The 16,705-nt window shown below is 37.7% G+C and overlaps 1 protein-coding gene across 2 annotated transcripts in view; it reads left to right on the top strand.

The window, feature by feature from the left end:
• Positions 1 to 16,705, top strand: part of ift122 (intraflagellar transport 122 homolog (Chlamydomonas)) — a 40,196-nt gene that overhangs the window by 15,324 nt on the left and 8,167 nt on the right. For both annotated transcript variants that reach the window (XM_083895767.1, XM_083895766.1), the window contains exons 10-17: positions 293 to 346; positions 1,815 to 1,976; positions 3,435 to 3,601; positions 5,325 to 5,496; positions 8,104 to 8,206; positions 12,434 to 12,574; positions 12,673 to 12,770; positions 15,327 to 15,427. In XM_083895767.1, the coding sequence (XP_083751893.1) occupies positions 293 to 346; positions 1,815 to 1,976; positions 3,435 to 3,601; positions 5,325 to 5,496; positions 8,104 to 8,206; positions 12,434 to 12,574; positions 12,673 to 12,770; positions 15,327 to 15,427 (998 nt within the window). The remainder of the gene's footprint in view (positions 1 to 292; positions 347 to 1,814; positions 1,977 to 3,434; positions 3,602 to 5,324; positions 5,497 to 8,103; positions 8,207 to 12,433; positions 12,575 to 12,672; positions 12,771 to 15,326; positions 15,428 to 16,705) is intronic.

Genomic DNA, 16,705 nt, shown 5'->3' with positions numbered 1-16,705 from the left:
ACAAATTGTACATTTTAGACGCTTAGCCATAGGTGATAAAGTATATAAAAAAGGCTGATCATTGTGAGGTAAAAAAAAAATGTCCTTACTTGACCCCTGAGGTGATTTTGACTTGCTGTCACAGCGTCAGCTTCACCAGGTCAAATTACAGCACCGCAAGAAACCCTGTGTCTTGTTAAGTTCTTTGACATAATGGAGGTCCTTAAGACTCTGACCCACTTATTTAAGGGTCAACGGCTATAAAAGTTGGAAATCCCTGCTCTAAACCCTTTTGTTTTTTCTCCATCTACAGGCATTCATTAGAATCAAAGACCTGCGATATCTCGAGCTCATAAATAGCATTGAGGTAAGTAGTTTTCTAAAAAGTGAAAAGTCACTCAATGTTGTGCTTTGCCCAGTTTACATTATTCCACGTTTTGCTGATGTCTAATTTGGCGGGAAGTGATGTCCTCGATGTTGGACTGAGTCTGAGGTGAGACGAGGCCAGTGCCGCAATTGTTATTTTCATTATACATGTAATTGCTAGGCTTTTCCTCCCGGCTCTGCTGCAAATCCTTAAACAAGTGAGGAACGCGTTATATCCTCGCCGACCTTCTTGGGTCAGTGTTTGCCATTAATTACGCAGACTGTGGCAGTCTGTCAAAGTCTAATTTGTCTGGCCACAGTTTCATAATGGAGCCATTTTTTTTAACAATCTGAAGTGTAACTAAAGAAAATGTAGCTGTAATTTTGAAGATAGATAGATAGATGGATGGATGGATGGATGGATGGATGGATGGATGGATGGATGGATGGATGGATGGATGGATGGATGGATGGATGGATGGATGGATAGATAGATAGATAGATAGATAGATAGATAGATAGATAGATAGATAGATAGATAGATAGATAGATAGATAGATAGATAGATAGATAGATAGATAGGTTGTAAGCTAACGAGATAGATAGATAGATAGATAGATAGATAGATAGATAGATAGATAGATAGATAGATAGATAGATAGATAGATAGATAGATAGATAGATAGATAGATAGATAGATAGATAGATAGATAGATAGATATGTTGTTGTAAGCTAACTAGATAGATAGATAGATAGATAGATAGATAGATAGATAGATAGATAGATAGATAGATAGATAGATAGATAGACAGACAGACAGACAGACAGACAGACAGACAGACAGACAGACAGACAGACAGACAGACAGACAGACAGACAGATAGATAGCTAACTAGCATGCTGGATAAATAGATAGATTGTTAGATAACTAGCATGCTGGATAGATAGATAGATAGATAGCGTGTAAGCTAACTAGCATGCTAGATAGATAGCTTGCTTGTAAGCTAACTAGCATGCTTGATAGATAGATAGATAGATAGATAGATAGATAGATAGATAGATAGATAGATAGATAGATAGATAGATAGATAGATAGATAGATAGATAGATAGATAGATAGATAGATAGATAGATAGATAGATAGTGCTGTTATTTCATTGGAAGGCTGTTGCCCCTCCCCCACTCAGTCACCGCTGCCACAGGAAGGGATTCATAAATTCTAAGGGAAATGCTCACACACATACTTAACTTTTTTTTAACCAATGAAAAAAGTGTGTTTAATTCCTGTGACACAAAATAAATGTTGATTGTCTTCTACAGCCAACAGTATTTTGTCTTAAATGTCATCATGACTGATGGTGTATGAGTTCAGTAAGGGTTTTATTGCCTTTTTCTGTGCTGTTTTACTCCTGTGTGTGTGTGTGAGTCTTTATCTACGCATACAGTGTTTGTGTTGACTGATTTGCAGGAGAGGAAAAAGCGAGGTGAGAACGACAATGAGCTGTTCCTGGCAGACGTCTGCGCCTACCAGGGGAAATTCCACGAGGCAGCCAAACTCTACAAACGCACTGGCCACGAATCCAGAGCCCTGAGCATGTACACTGACCTGCGCATGTTTGACTACGCCAAGGTAATTAGACCGCGGCCTGACAACAGCGCCACATGCACATGTGCTGTGTTCCTTTGTATCAATAAAGACAGAAGAAAAAGCTCATGAACACACTGCATGTTTCAGAGGTGGAGAACATATGTTTTTCTTCATCGTGTGCAGTTATGCCAAGTTGGGGCCCCGTGCCGTTTTCAAACGTCCCCCTCTTTACCATCTGTCCTTCATCTCCTCATATATCACGACAATCTCCACATATATCATCTGATCAGTGGGCTTTTTTTTAGTCACATATCCCCCCCTGTACGACAACTTGCACACATAGCCGCGGTGCAGACGAAGCACAAGCACCGCGGAGAAAGAGGGTCGAGCATCTGCTTTAGCATGATCGCTTTGATGATGAGGTCAGTCGGAGTTGAGACAAATTCGTTCTTTATTATGTTTACATGTGGTGGGGAACACTTTGATCGTCGGCATTACCAAAGTGCTTTTGCCTGAGCGGACGACACGTCCGCAACTTGTTCACGTGTATTTGTGTGTGCTCATGTATCGGATTGTGTATTTGATGTGGACCGATGTATATTTATGTGGATGTGTGGACATCTGGTCCTACTGGCTGTTTGTTTTAGATCAGATGGACGGTGGAGGGGGAAAGGTTGACGAAATGGCTCGCCTCTGGTTGACTCGCTTCCTCTTGTCTGGGATTTAACCCAAATTATTGCGTGTGTCAGAGTCTGAGCCGGACCTCTGTTTTCTGTCCTGATAACTATCAGGATTCCATTCATCATTTGAGATATATTATATATATATATACATATATATATATATATGTATATATATATATGTATATATATATATTGCCAGTATTGTCAATGTTAAATGGGACATATTATGCAAAATCAACTTTTAAATAATTTTAACACTTATATTTGGAACTTTGGAGGCCCTATGAGTAGGCAAAGTGTGAAAGAAGATGACTTATGTGGTCCACCTCAATCTAAGTACAGGAGATAAAACACGCCATGTTGGCTTCCGCACTCAATGCTACGCCACAATGAGACATTCCTGGAATTGTTGTCTCGTGGAGCATCGCTTTGTCCCTAAAAAACGCGAGGGCAATAGTATCCGGAAGAGCGAAGTGTTATATTCTTGGCTGCACAGTGCAGCACAGAGTTCTACACAAACTTCCAGCCTCAGACAATTTACATTGTATATATGACGGCAATGTGCCGGCTAGAGTCGGCAAATGGTGGCTTTTCCAAATGCTAACTAATAATATATATATATGTATTATATGTATAAACAACAGTTATAATGAAATCGCACCACAATAACACTGTATATTGTAGTTGAATTATTGCCCAATCCTAGCTGCACAATATGGCCAAAAATGTCATGTGATAATCGGCTATAATACGGCGTCCCACTCCTACACAAAAGTTTTTTTTAGCAATTCTCTAACTACCATTTTTGTGCTTGCAGGAGTTTGTCGGCGCGACAGACCCTAAGAGTTCTCGGATCCTCATGACCAAGCAGGCCGACTGGGCCAGGAGCAGCAAAGAGCCGCGGGCGGCGGCAGAGATGTACCTGTCAGCTGGAGAACATCTCAAAGCCATCGACATCATAGGCGAGCATGGCTGGGCAGACATGTAGGTGTCAGTCACTGTGTGAAACGGAATTTTTTTTTTACATCCAACCCGAAGATACACGGCTATCCCTGTTTCACCCTTTTTATCCTCCAACTTTGACATGTCAGACAGACTGTTTGATCTGTTCTTATAGTTCATAGCTGAATAGATGACATCAGTTTGCATAGTTTCTCATTGGCTTTAACACATAACGATTGTAGCTATTGAGCAAATGCTCAATGCAAAAGTATCTACCTGATTTGACATGTTGAATTTAATTGATTACAGCTCATGAAAATTAAAAACTAGTATCTGAAAGTATTATAATCCTAATACGGTAGACATACTGCAGCTTCATTTTCATTTCATTGCATGTACAATGGAGTGACTGTCCGAACTGGTGCAAAAGATCGAGAATATCATAGATATAAAATGAAATAGAATCTAGAAAATATATAAAATAATAATAAAAACAACGACTGACAAGAATAAAAAACAAACAAACACGGTAACACTTTAGATTAGAGAACACATACTGTATTCACCATTAACTAGGTGTTTACTAATTATATAAGTAGCATACTAGCCCTTTATTAGTAATCATTTAACACCTTATTCTACCTCTATTATGACATGAATTAAGAGTTTTCCTACATAAGGTGTGCTTAATATTTACTAACAAAGGGCTAGTATGCAACTTATATGCATGTTAGTAAGCACCTTGTTAATGTTGAATATGTGTTCCCTAATCTAAAGTGTTACCACGAACGCATATTTCATTAATATTACACACCTATGTCATGAGATTGTTCAAAAGCACTCGAATTTAAATATTCTAATATTTGAGATACCTTTTTTTTTTTTTTTAGCTTTAGGCTGTAATTATTGAAATTAGAATTTGAAAAACCCATATTAATATATTTTAATGACTCTAGTGTGCACATTTTTCTCTTCCTTGAATAATATTAAATAACATAAATATTGAACGAATTCAAGATCTTAGCAGTAAATATCAATATCCGACGCTAAGGTGAAGCAATGATATGATACGCCAGGATTACCTCTCCATTACTGTTTATTCATACGTATGTGAAAACCAGGCAAAGTGAAAACTCCCCACTGACTCCCATCTGGTGCTAGCGGTCGGTGGCGCAACACAACAAACACTGCAGCGGAACACAGTCTGCTATCTCTAACCAGATTGGTCACATTCTTTTTGGGGTCATGAGCATAGTTTGATACAGCTGATGCCCATTTTAGGCGATAGATAGATAGATAGATAGATGGATAGATGGATAGATAGATGGATAGATGGATAGATAGATAGCTTGTACGCTAACTAGCATGATAGATAGATAGATAGATAGATAGATAGATAGATAGATAGATAGATAGATAGATAGATAGATAGATAGATAGATAGATAGATAGATAGATAGATAGATAGATAGATAGATAGATAGCTTGTACGCTAACTAGATAGATAGATAGATAGAGAGATAGATTGTAAGCTAACTAGCGTGTGTTTGTGTGTGTGTGTGTGTGTCTTTATCTCCACATACAGTGTTTGTGTTGACTGATTTGCCAGCTTGCTAACCGGCTTGCTCACATTCTTTTTGGGGTCATGAGCATAGTTTGATACAGCTGATGCCCATTTTAGGCTTTACACACACACACACACACACACACACATCTGCTGCGAGATTGCTCATCTATTTCTCGTCTCTCTCCAACTCCCTCCCAGGCTCATCGACATCGCTCGTAAGCTGGACAAGGCTGAGCGCGAGCCGCTGGGAAAGTGTGCGCTCTACTTCAAGAAGCTGAAGCACCACGGCTATGCCTCAGAGACCTATTCCAAGATGGGAGACCTGCAAGCTCTGGTGCAGCTGCACGTGGAAACACGGCACTGGGAAGAGGTCGGACACTTTTGGGAGGCAACACCTGCTCAGCTCATCATGATATATATACACACACGCATACATAATATATATATATATATATATATATATATATATATATATATAAATACAGCCAGGTCCATATTGGGACATCGACACAATTTTCTTCTTTTTGGCTCGATACACATCTAATAACACTGGAATGAGGGTATTTACATCCAAATCAAATGAACAGTGTAGGAATTGCAATACTTTCTATATGTGCCTCCCATTTTTCGGGGGACCAAAAGTAATGGGACAGTTGACTGAAAAGCTATTTCGTGGACAGGTGTGGGCTAATCCATCGTTATGTCATCTTAAATTAAGCAGGTAAAAGTTCTGGAGTTGATTCCAGGAGTGACATTTGCATTTGGAATCTGTTGCAGTTAACTCCAAGGAGTAGTGGTGTATAGAGCCAAAAAGAACAGAATTGTGTTGATGTCCCAATATTTATGGACCTGACTGTATATATGTATATATACCGAACTTGTCGTAGATTAACGACTGCGGTTCTCAAAAATAGATATTATAAACCACTCAATGTCTGTGGCTTTGCATGAATTTCCAGAAAACTATGTCAAAGTGACCACATCTGATACTAACAATAACACAATACTGCTGCTCTGTCTGCTTTCAGTATACACACACACACACACACACACTCCAGAGCTAATCATCCAGCTTTGGATTTCTCTGAATCCATGCCCTCACCATGATTAGAGTGACAATCACAGAACGCTGTGCTGAGAGAGAGAGAGAGAGAGAGAGAGTACCGTCGTAAAGCTGTGTTCTCCTCTCACTCCCGTTCCTCCTTCAGATCGTGCTACTCAGACGAGGGAGAACCAGTTTCTCTAATCCACATGTGCTCTTAAATCAAAAAAACAAAGGCGTTCACGGAGATGCGCTCTGAAACACAAGAGCCAAAACGGAAGATCTCGAATCTGTGTCAATGTGGTTCAGCTGTAATGGTCTGAGGAAGTACTGTATTCCTGGATATTTTTATTTAATCCTCTGAGAGAGAGAAAATTATTGGGTAGAGGTGGATGTGGGAGGGGGGGGGGCAGAGTTTGAGGGAACAGCTTTATGTGCTTTGCGGGGGGAGGTGGACACCAAGATGAGACAGACTGAGTTACAGCCTATGGATACGCCATATGGATGCTATTCAAGGCACCCACTCCTTTTTATTCAAAAACAAAGTGTTTCTTTAAATGTCTTTAGGGTTACAAGCCCGGGACACACACACACACACACACACACATCCTCCTCTCCTTTACTGGTGTGTGTTTCTTGGCTCAGGTTTTGCCACAGGACATTGAGACCCATCAGTCACCGTGACAGGCAAATGTATGTCCGCAGGCACCGCAGCAGCAGCAGCAGCAGCTCTTAAATGACTTTCATTCACTTTGTGTGTGATATCAGCTCAGCTCAAACACACTCTGCTTTGTTCTCGGCTAATTGATAATGTTCAAACAAGGTTGTGAGTGGGAGAGAAACGTGCGACAACTTGTGCACGATGTCCATAATTGACTAGAGTTTGGCCATGTGTTCACGCCGCAGTCTGAGTATGGCGTTAAAGTCTTAGACCACCAGTGGATGTGTTGCTTTAGCAAATGTTTCTTTGGTAATGCAGGAAATGTGTGCAGGAAAATGGCTTCTCCAGGAAAAAAAAGTATGAAGTATTAAGTGTGACCCAGCAGATGTCCTTGCTGTACGTCTTCTAGCCTCTCAAAGAAGAAATTTAGAAACTTCTCAAAAGTCTTGTTTTTGTCAAATTGAATGCCACATCTTGAGTATCCAACATGTTTCTTGATTTGCCTTTTTTTAGCGTGACCTTGCGTTTGCATTATCCTGATGTTATGATCTGTCAAATTCTGCGATCTTTGGCATTTTGAATGGAAATGACGTGACTTGTACAGGGAATCCGCGGGGTCTTAAAAAGTCTTAAAACGTTTTAAATCCAATAATGTGAATTTAAGGCCTTAAAATGTTTGAAATTCTCCTAAAATCTCCTAAAAGGTCTTAAAAATCTATTAATGTCTATTTATGTAGCCAGTGTGCTGTGCGCGCGCGCGCCGCGGTGTGTTACAGCTTAGCATAGCAGCAGAGAAAACTTAACGAAAAACCCAAATTGCTTGCATAAGATGGGTTAGTGCAAGTTCATCGATTTGTGGCTCCAATTTTCCTTCATGTCTTTTGTACTTTTTTTGCCAGTATGGATTTGAAATGGGTCTTAAATTCTATTCATTATGGTCTTAAAAAATCCTAAAAAGTCTTAAATTTGACTTGTTGAAACCTGCAGAGACCCTGTTGTATATCAACAAACTTCTAAAGAGTTAAGCTTGTATAATGTGTGTATGTAAGAAAGCCCAGGGTCCTGAGAGGTCACATTAAGTACTTGAAACTTTATCCTGTGAAAGCATTCTTCTCGGAAACTTGTATGTTATTTTTAAACCTCATATAGATTTCCTGTATTTTACGGTTGTATTCTGCTCGTGAGATTATGAGACACTTAAAGTTCTTATTGCTAAAACAACAAATCTACTCCTACAACTAACATCTCCTCTTCTTCCCACTCTTTTTTCTCAGGCCTTCTCACTGGTGGAGAAGCACCCGCAGTTCAAAAACGACGTCTTTGTTCCGTACGCTCAGTGGCTGGCTGAGAACGATCGCTTTGAAGAGGCACAGAAAGGTGAGTGTGAATAACCCTTTACGTTCAAACCCCCAGTGTGCAGGTACACTACCGTTCAATAGTTTGGGCTCACTTAAAAGTGTCCTTATTTTTGAAGGAAAAGCATTTTTTCAATGAATATAACATTAAATGAATCAAAAATACACTCTATACATTGTTAATGTGGTAAACGACTATTCTAGCTGCAAACCTCTGGTTTTTAATGGAATATGTACATAGGTGTATAGAGGCCCATTTCCAGTGTTCTAATGGTACATTGTGTTTGCTAATGGCGTTAGAAGGCTATAATTTGGCTATTATTTGAATAATAATCACTATTTCTAATCTTGTCAATGTCTTGACTATATTTTCTATCCATTTTGCAACTCTTTTGATGAATAAAAGTGTGACTTTTCGTCTAAAACACAATTGTAGGATTGCTGGATGGCCAATTAGCTTTAGCTCCTCCGCTACTCCATGCATCCACGTTGGATGGAGAACAACATGGATGCATTTTATGGTCCAAACAATTACTGGATAAATTGTGAAAATAGTCAACAGTTTAATATATTATGAAAATAATCAATTAGTTGCAGCTCTAATCTCATTAAACATTCCCATTTTGTATGATTAAAATGTCACTAAAACATACATTGCTTAACAACGTTATTAGAGGTTTATGCCACAGCTGCTCGAAATTAAAACCGCATTGTAAGACACCAGTTTGTAGAAGCTCTTTAACCAAAATCATGTTTTTAATTCTAAAATTATTGTAATTCTTTATTATTTCTTGATTAAAGTGTGGAATTATACTTATTTACTTGCATTCCTGAACAGAAACGTTAGTTTTAGTGGTTGAATGTTATGCTTCTGATTAGCATTTAATTAGAAGCCCAGTGAGCCCGCTCAAGTATGGGTATAAAAAGGTGAATTCAGTGTGTTATTTGCCAAATAATTAACAATGACATTTTGTTTTTGAAGGATTTGTAAAATATGTTATGACAGGTGGTCTCATTAATTTGTTAAGCTCTCTATTTATCTTATTATTGTGGTGCAAAAAAAACCCTTTTTATTATTCAAAAAGGTAAATGAAAGTGATTTCAGTGTGATTATCACGCTGTGAATCACAACTGTTTCGCTGATCAGTAAATCCGTGACATGAAACGTTCGTATCATCCCTCTGTTCATACCCTTCATTAAATGCCTGTTCATCCAGGATCATCTGAAAGCACAACAATAGCCAGTGTTTGCATACGGAGATGATAAAGCTTGGCCTGTGCTACTTCCTTAAGATTCTCTGTATCCACTATAAAACACGATCCTCTTTGTTTGGAGGCTGTTAGGTGAAGGACATACATGCGTATATACCTCTAATCACCCAGCACTACAAGCTGCTCTGATGATGATTACCCAACTGTAACCATCGTTCTAATCATCTCATAGATTTATAATTATGATCTCAGCGTGGCATGGTTTCCTCTTCTGTATAATCTTCTCTCTCTCTCTCTCTGTCGTACATTTCATGACTGAACAGGCCTGATTGTTTTTGGGGGGCTTGTGCGAGGTCATGCATTTGGATGAATTGTGTGTAATTTAGTTAGGAAGTGATGCAGAATTGTCCGACGAGTGATTGTTCACTGCGCAGGTTTCCTCCAACGACAAAATGACAGTTTTGCTAATGGCTAAAAGTCTGTGGCTGAACTGATGAGGTAGAGTTTACACAAGCTTTAATTTGAGCTCATTTGTTCCTAAACTTTCTGTTGGATCTTAAATCATGGAGAGCAATCATCTGTTCAGATCCAATTAATCACACGCTCCTTTTATGCATGTGTTATTCATAGATCTTAAGTTAAGTGTTTATTTAAGTGGGATCTACCACGACCCCTTTGTGTGAAAAACTGATTTTAGTCACTTAACAAAAGTCAGCTGGTATATCTGCCTTTTGTTACCATGACTTTCTTTCCTTCAGCACTAAATTCAAATGCAGGGTCACAACTAATCAATATTTTCATAATCCATTTTTTATTTTCTCCAATTGTTTGGTCCATAAAATGTCAGAAAACCAGTCCATCAGTTTTCTTTCAAACCTGGAAATGATGATCCGATGTTCTAGCGTGTCTTGTTTTGTCCACAAACCAGAATTATTCAGTGATAGCGATTTATTTGCTTCATGGAGCAAAGAAACCAGAAAATGTTCACATTTAAGACGCTGAAAAATCTGAAAACCTGGGCCTCTACAAGCTAAGAACACTGATTTTCCCTGTGGACCCTGGTTTTGTAAAAGCCTCTCTTAAATAAATAAATATAAATAAGTGAAGGTATTCTTAAGACAAATTGTACTACAAAAAGTTGTTTAATGGGTGCTAAAACTAGTTTTTCTTGTAAATGGAAACAACTTTTTTCTATTTTTTTTCTGTAATGTAAAGCTCAAAGGACAGTTTTATAGATGCAGATTACTTCTGATACCGAGCTTTAACACTTGTGTTGATGCAGATTGATCATATCTAAGGTATCTAAGATACTTCAGCACTTGGATACAACAGTTATCTGATGTGATAAAAAGAAAATGGCAACTGTGGTGGGCAATGTCATTTGGGTTTAATGAACTGGATTTAGAAAACCCCCACACTACCCAGTTACAGTAGGTGTTAGTAGTAATCTCCTCCGTGCCTTTAGTGTCCATTGATGACATCACCTGTACAGATGAATCGATATGACATCATCCACACTCGTGCACAGGCGTGATGTCATCACTGGTGCGGGGCGGCGTCCTTTCATGTACTTGTGTGCTTTTTTACACACTAACCCCCCTACAACGCATATGGCTGCAAAGAGCAACAACAACAACAACAAAATAAATTGGAATTTAAAGACGCCGAAGGTGGAGACGTGAGAAAATGACAGTGAGACGATTATGGGCCGTAAACACATGTGAGCTGACGACGGGGTTTAATCCCAGTGTTATGGAATTAAATTGTTTATTCACAAAAATAAATGTCCTTAGACTTGTGTATGCTGGATATTTACAATCATGTGGATTTTGCCACACAAAACGTTCTCATTTTCCTTTGCACCGACCTGCTGCGATGTTGTTCAGTCACTTTTTGATTGTTGATATTGATATTATATATATATATACACACATACATATGTATATGTGTGTATGTGTGTATATGTATATATATATAGGTATATTGTTCAGTCACTTTTTGATTGTTGTTATTATATCCACGTATATACATATACACACACATTTATACAAATATATGTGTATACGTGCACATATATACATATGTATATGTGTATGTTCATATATACATATGTATACTGTACATATACTGTATGTTGTTCAGTCACTTTTTGATTGTTGTTATTAGTTACACGTGTATATATATATATATATATATATGTGTATACTGTATGTATATATATATATATATTTATGTATACTGTATATATATATATTGTTCAGTCACTTTTTGATGTTATTATATCCACGTATATACATATACACACACATTTATACGTATAAATGTGTATATATACATGCACATATATATATATATATATATATATATATATATACATATGTATACTGTACATATACTGTATGTTGTTAAGTCACTTTTTGATTGTTGGTATTATATATATATATATATATATATATATGTACATATATATGTACACACGTATATATGTATACAATGACAATGGTGGCCTTTCTCTAGCGCGACCTAGTGACCACAGAAAGCAGCAACAGCAGCAGCTAATCTTTAATCATTTTTGGAACATTTTGGCTTTTTCCGACGTTTTCCACCCCCCAGTAAAATTGAATGGAGCCTGAACACTCGGCAATTAACGCAGCATTATCAATGTCTTGTATGTAATTATGGCTGTAAAGGCACCTTCATCATGTTCTCACCCTCCTGTCGCCCGTTCATACGTCATCATCCATTATCCTCTGAGGGGGTCAAGTGGGGCCTGGGGCCAACAATGTACGCGTAACACTTAATTGGTGTAATTACTAAATCTATTTTTTTTTTTTTGATTTAACGCTCTTGAATTTGCCGTCTAAGGACAATTTTCGAGTCACCCAGTCTGCATATCTTCAGACTGTTGGAGAAAGCCTGAATCGCCAAAGATTTTACAAAACAGAAAACGAATTAAACCACAAGATTTCTTGGCCTGCCACTTTAAATCCAGGTCACTCGATATCAATCCATTCTTCACCTCTTTGTTTCCATTTAGCCTTTCACAAAGCGGGGCAGCAGAACAAAGCTGTGAAGGTCTTGGAGCAGCTCACCCACAATGCAGTGGTGGAGAACAGGTTCAACAATGCCGGCTACTACTACTGGATGTTGTCTATGCAGTGTCTGGACATCGCCAGAGGTGAGATGTGTCACAGTTGGTGTTATTATTATTATTATTATTGTGAAAACCTGTTGTTCTTACTCATTATTTTTTTGCTGTCTTTGTTTCCCCACCAGAGAGCGATAAACAGAGGGAGGAGATGCTGAAGAAATTTGAGCATTTCCAGCATCTGGCCGAGCTCTACCACGTCTATCACTCCATTCAGCGCTACACAGTAAGAACTTTGTACTTTGTCAACTTTAAAGAAGTCATATTATACCCTATTTCTACAAGTAAACCCAGTCGTGAACCTAGTTCCCTGGTGTCCTAATGAACATGTCTGTGACATGCTTTGGTCAAAATACCATAAGATTGAAGCACCACAGCAGTTCAAGCACCCTGCCAAAACAGCCTTTAGGTCCACCTTAAAATAAAGTAAAACGAAACTTAAAGGTGCGCTATGTAATAAATCTAAAGCAACTGGCCATAAAATCCTCCTAATATGTCACAGAGACTCAGGAATAATGTTCATATTAAAAACTGAACTCACCAACAACAACAGTACAGCCAAAATATTTGCATTAAAAAAAATCTTTTGCAGACTGCAAATCATGTCTATGTTTTGAAATCATGTTTTGGCATGTGGCGCCACTTACCGCCGTCGACTTATCATTGCAGTGAGTAGAGTCTCAGCTGCCGAGCAACCACTGGTTGCCAGTCACGTCAGAAAACGAAACCTAAAAAACCTCTGTATTTTGAATTTGAATGTAGTAACCGTTTTTGACCACATTCTTACATATGGCACCTTTAAGGGACAGGAAATTACATCAGCCACAGAGGCTACTTAGTGCTAACAGCAGTTAGAATTTGGAAAAGTGATCATTTGCAGGCTCTAGCAGACACATTACCGTCATATATAACATGTATCCACTGGACAGATAAATCCTCTGAAGCTGGAAGTTTGTGTAGGACTCTGTGCTGCACTGTGGAGCCAAGAGTAGAACTTTTCGCGGACGTCCGGTTTTCAGATACCATTGCGGACAAATTTTACGGACAAAACGGAGCTCTGTGAGACAACAATTCCCGGAATTTAGGGCATTGTGACGTAGCAATAAATGTGGAAGTCAATCAACATCGCGTGTTTCAAAAAACATGAGTGGGTCATCTTTTTTCACACTCATACTACTACTCTACTCATAGGGCATCCAGAGTCCCAAATATTAGGATTTAAATGATTAAAAAGTTGATTTTGCATAATATGTCTCATTTAAATCTTTACAATCTCATTCCGTAGTTGCGGTCGGTTAATTCTAGAAAAAGGAAAGTAAAAGAAAGAAGGGAAAAGAGAAGAAGACGACTTAAATCTTGCATAACCAGACCCGAGTTTAATGTGATTGGCTGTCAAACTGACACGGCAACGTTTTAGGAAATACCGTCTACAATGCTAGATTTCCCTTTGCTTACAAAGGCATGTTTTTCACTTGTCATGTGCTGACAGCCCTCCGCTGCATTTACGACCACTTTTCAAATCAACATTTTGTCCGGGACATTCCGACACACACACCCCTCTGTTAGTTCCACAAGAAGGGAAGTCTGGTTCTGCGAGATTATCTCAATCCCAAAAAAATAAATAAATAACAAAAATCCTCTGGCTAAAGGAAAAAAAAATTAAAGATATGCTCAGAGTGATGAAAAGAGAGCGCTGATGGTGTTAAGTTCAGCTAGTGAGCACAGAAAGGGGATTTAATCCTGCAGAATTACTCAGCAGCTGCTGTTATAACACTTGCTCAACTTAAAAGTTTACCGACATGAAATAGTCACGATAGATTTGGCCTTTTTTTTTGTTGCCACAGTCAAAATGTTTTGCTTCCTGAAACCTCGCTGACCTTTCTTGTGATGGTGTAACTGTGCTGTTTGACTATAAGCATGATGACCACCTCATTAGTGGCCTTCTTCTTCCCCAACCCCTAACCTTCTGACAAACAAGCACTTCTTGAATTATGAGCACTTCATGGGTGAGCTGGTCAGCATCAGTGACATCAGTTTGTTGTTACAGCTTTTTTTTTTTTTTTGCTGAGACTCAAAAACCGCTGCAAGACAGAGGTTTGTTGTGATCCAGACCAGAGCAGGAAACCTCAGTGTCTCACATTAACTCTCGCGGGCAGACGCAATAAATGAGAAACATCAACTCTTAGTAAACATTCTTTTTAATGATTCCTTTAGCAAAATTCCTCCTTAACTTTTTGGATTCTGTGAGGTGCTTAGGTTGCATTTAAAGTACTGTTGATTGTGTATTTGTTGTGTTTTCCATTAAAAGTCACACTTTTATTCATCAAAAGAGTTGAAAAATGAATAGAAAATAGAGTCAAGACATTGACAAGATTAGAAATAATGAGTTTTATTCCAAATAATCATTCGGTCCTTTCATCAAAGAACCAGCAAAACTGTTTTCAGCTGTGCTAACATCATTGCACAAGGGTTTTCTAATCATCCAATAGTCTTCTAACGCGATTATCAAACACAATGTACCATTAGAACACTGGAAATGGGCCTCTATACAACTATATTCCATTAAAAAACAGACATTTGCAGCTAGAATAGTCGTTTACCACATTAACAATGTGTAGAGTGTATTTATGATTCATTTAATGTTATATTCATTGAAAAAAAAGTGTTTTTCCTTAAAAAATAAGGACATTTCTAAGTGAGCCCAAACTTTTCTGAACAGTAGTGTAGATTTCTCCTGTTTTTTATATAACCTGTGCAAATCCTTTCACTTTTTGAACACCAGGATGAGCCCTTTAGCTCCCACATGCCAGAGACTCTCTTCAACATCTGCAGGTTCCTGCTGAACAACCTGACCAAGAACATACCACCGGGCATTTCTAAAGTGTATCCTTCCATCTGTGACAGTAGTTCTGTTAATAAGAAAATAGAAAATATTTCCTGTCGAAATGTTTTAATTCTCGTCCATTTGCTTTGATCCCAGTGCACGCCCTTTGTCTTGATCTGGAACGGTCCACCTCTGTTCACTTACAAAGGCAGAAAAGAAAGTATTTAAAGAAAATTGACGAAAAATAGAAGAAAACAAAAGTCTCAAAACGAGCTGAACGTTTTGATACCAGAATGCTTGAAATTAGACAAACACTGCAGAAGACCGAAATCATGCACGAGGCCTCGCCACTGCAACCTATTTACAGATCAAAGGCAGACGAGAGCATGGCGTCTTTCTTCGTTTTCATTTGCAATAAAATAACAACAGAATATGTTGAATGTCAAATATTACGTGGCAACCCCAAGAGAAGCCGAAATGAACTAAATGAATAAATAGACTGAACGTGAGCACAAATTTACTGAATAAACTGAATTATTTGACATCAGAACGGTGCAACCTTTAAAAACCTTTTATCCCAATATATATATATGTATATATATATACTGTGTATATATACATATGTATGTATATACGTGTGTATATATATGTATACTGTATACATATATACATACATATGTATATGTGTGTATATATATATGTATAGATATGTACATATATACCTATATATATTTATATATATATACACGTATATACATACGTGTATATATATATATTTATATATATATACACGTATATACATACGTGTATATATATATGAATACATATATGTGTGTACTTATATACACATATATATATATGTAAATAAGAACGATAGTTTGTTGCATTTATGACATTTAGGAATAACAAAAGGAAAACGACCTCTTATAAAGTGGAAAATAAAATAAAACTTAAATAAAATAATTATATTGACCTGGTCCTTCCATTGTTTGTGGCAAATACATGAAAATGAAAATTTAACCCACTTTGATGGGTTAAATTATATTATATAATTATATTTCAAACACAAGTTTGTCAAGGCTTTTTTAAATATTGTGTTTGATATAGACGTTGGATGTGACGCACAAAATTTTAAATATAGATATTTATATATGTATATGATATATTTATACAATACAAACTGTAAATGAATTTGTCTCTGGAAAACACTTTACAGTAAATATGGTCATCTAATTTTCAGAATAAATACAATCCAGGCTGGGTTGTCCAACTTCCTCCCACAGTCCAAATAACAGGCAGATTAGGGGTTTACTTTATCCAGGGTGTTCCTCATCTCT

The sequence above is a fragment of the Microchirus variegatus genome (genome assembly GCF_963457635.1).
Source record: "Microchirus variegatus genome assembly, chromosome: 9".
Lineage (NCBI taxonomy): Eukaryota > Metazoa > Chordata > Actinopteri > Pleuronectiformes > Soleidae > Microchirus > Microchirus variegatus.
This window is presented reverse-complemented; position numbering and strand designations above follow the sequence as displayed.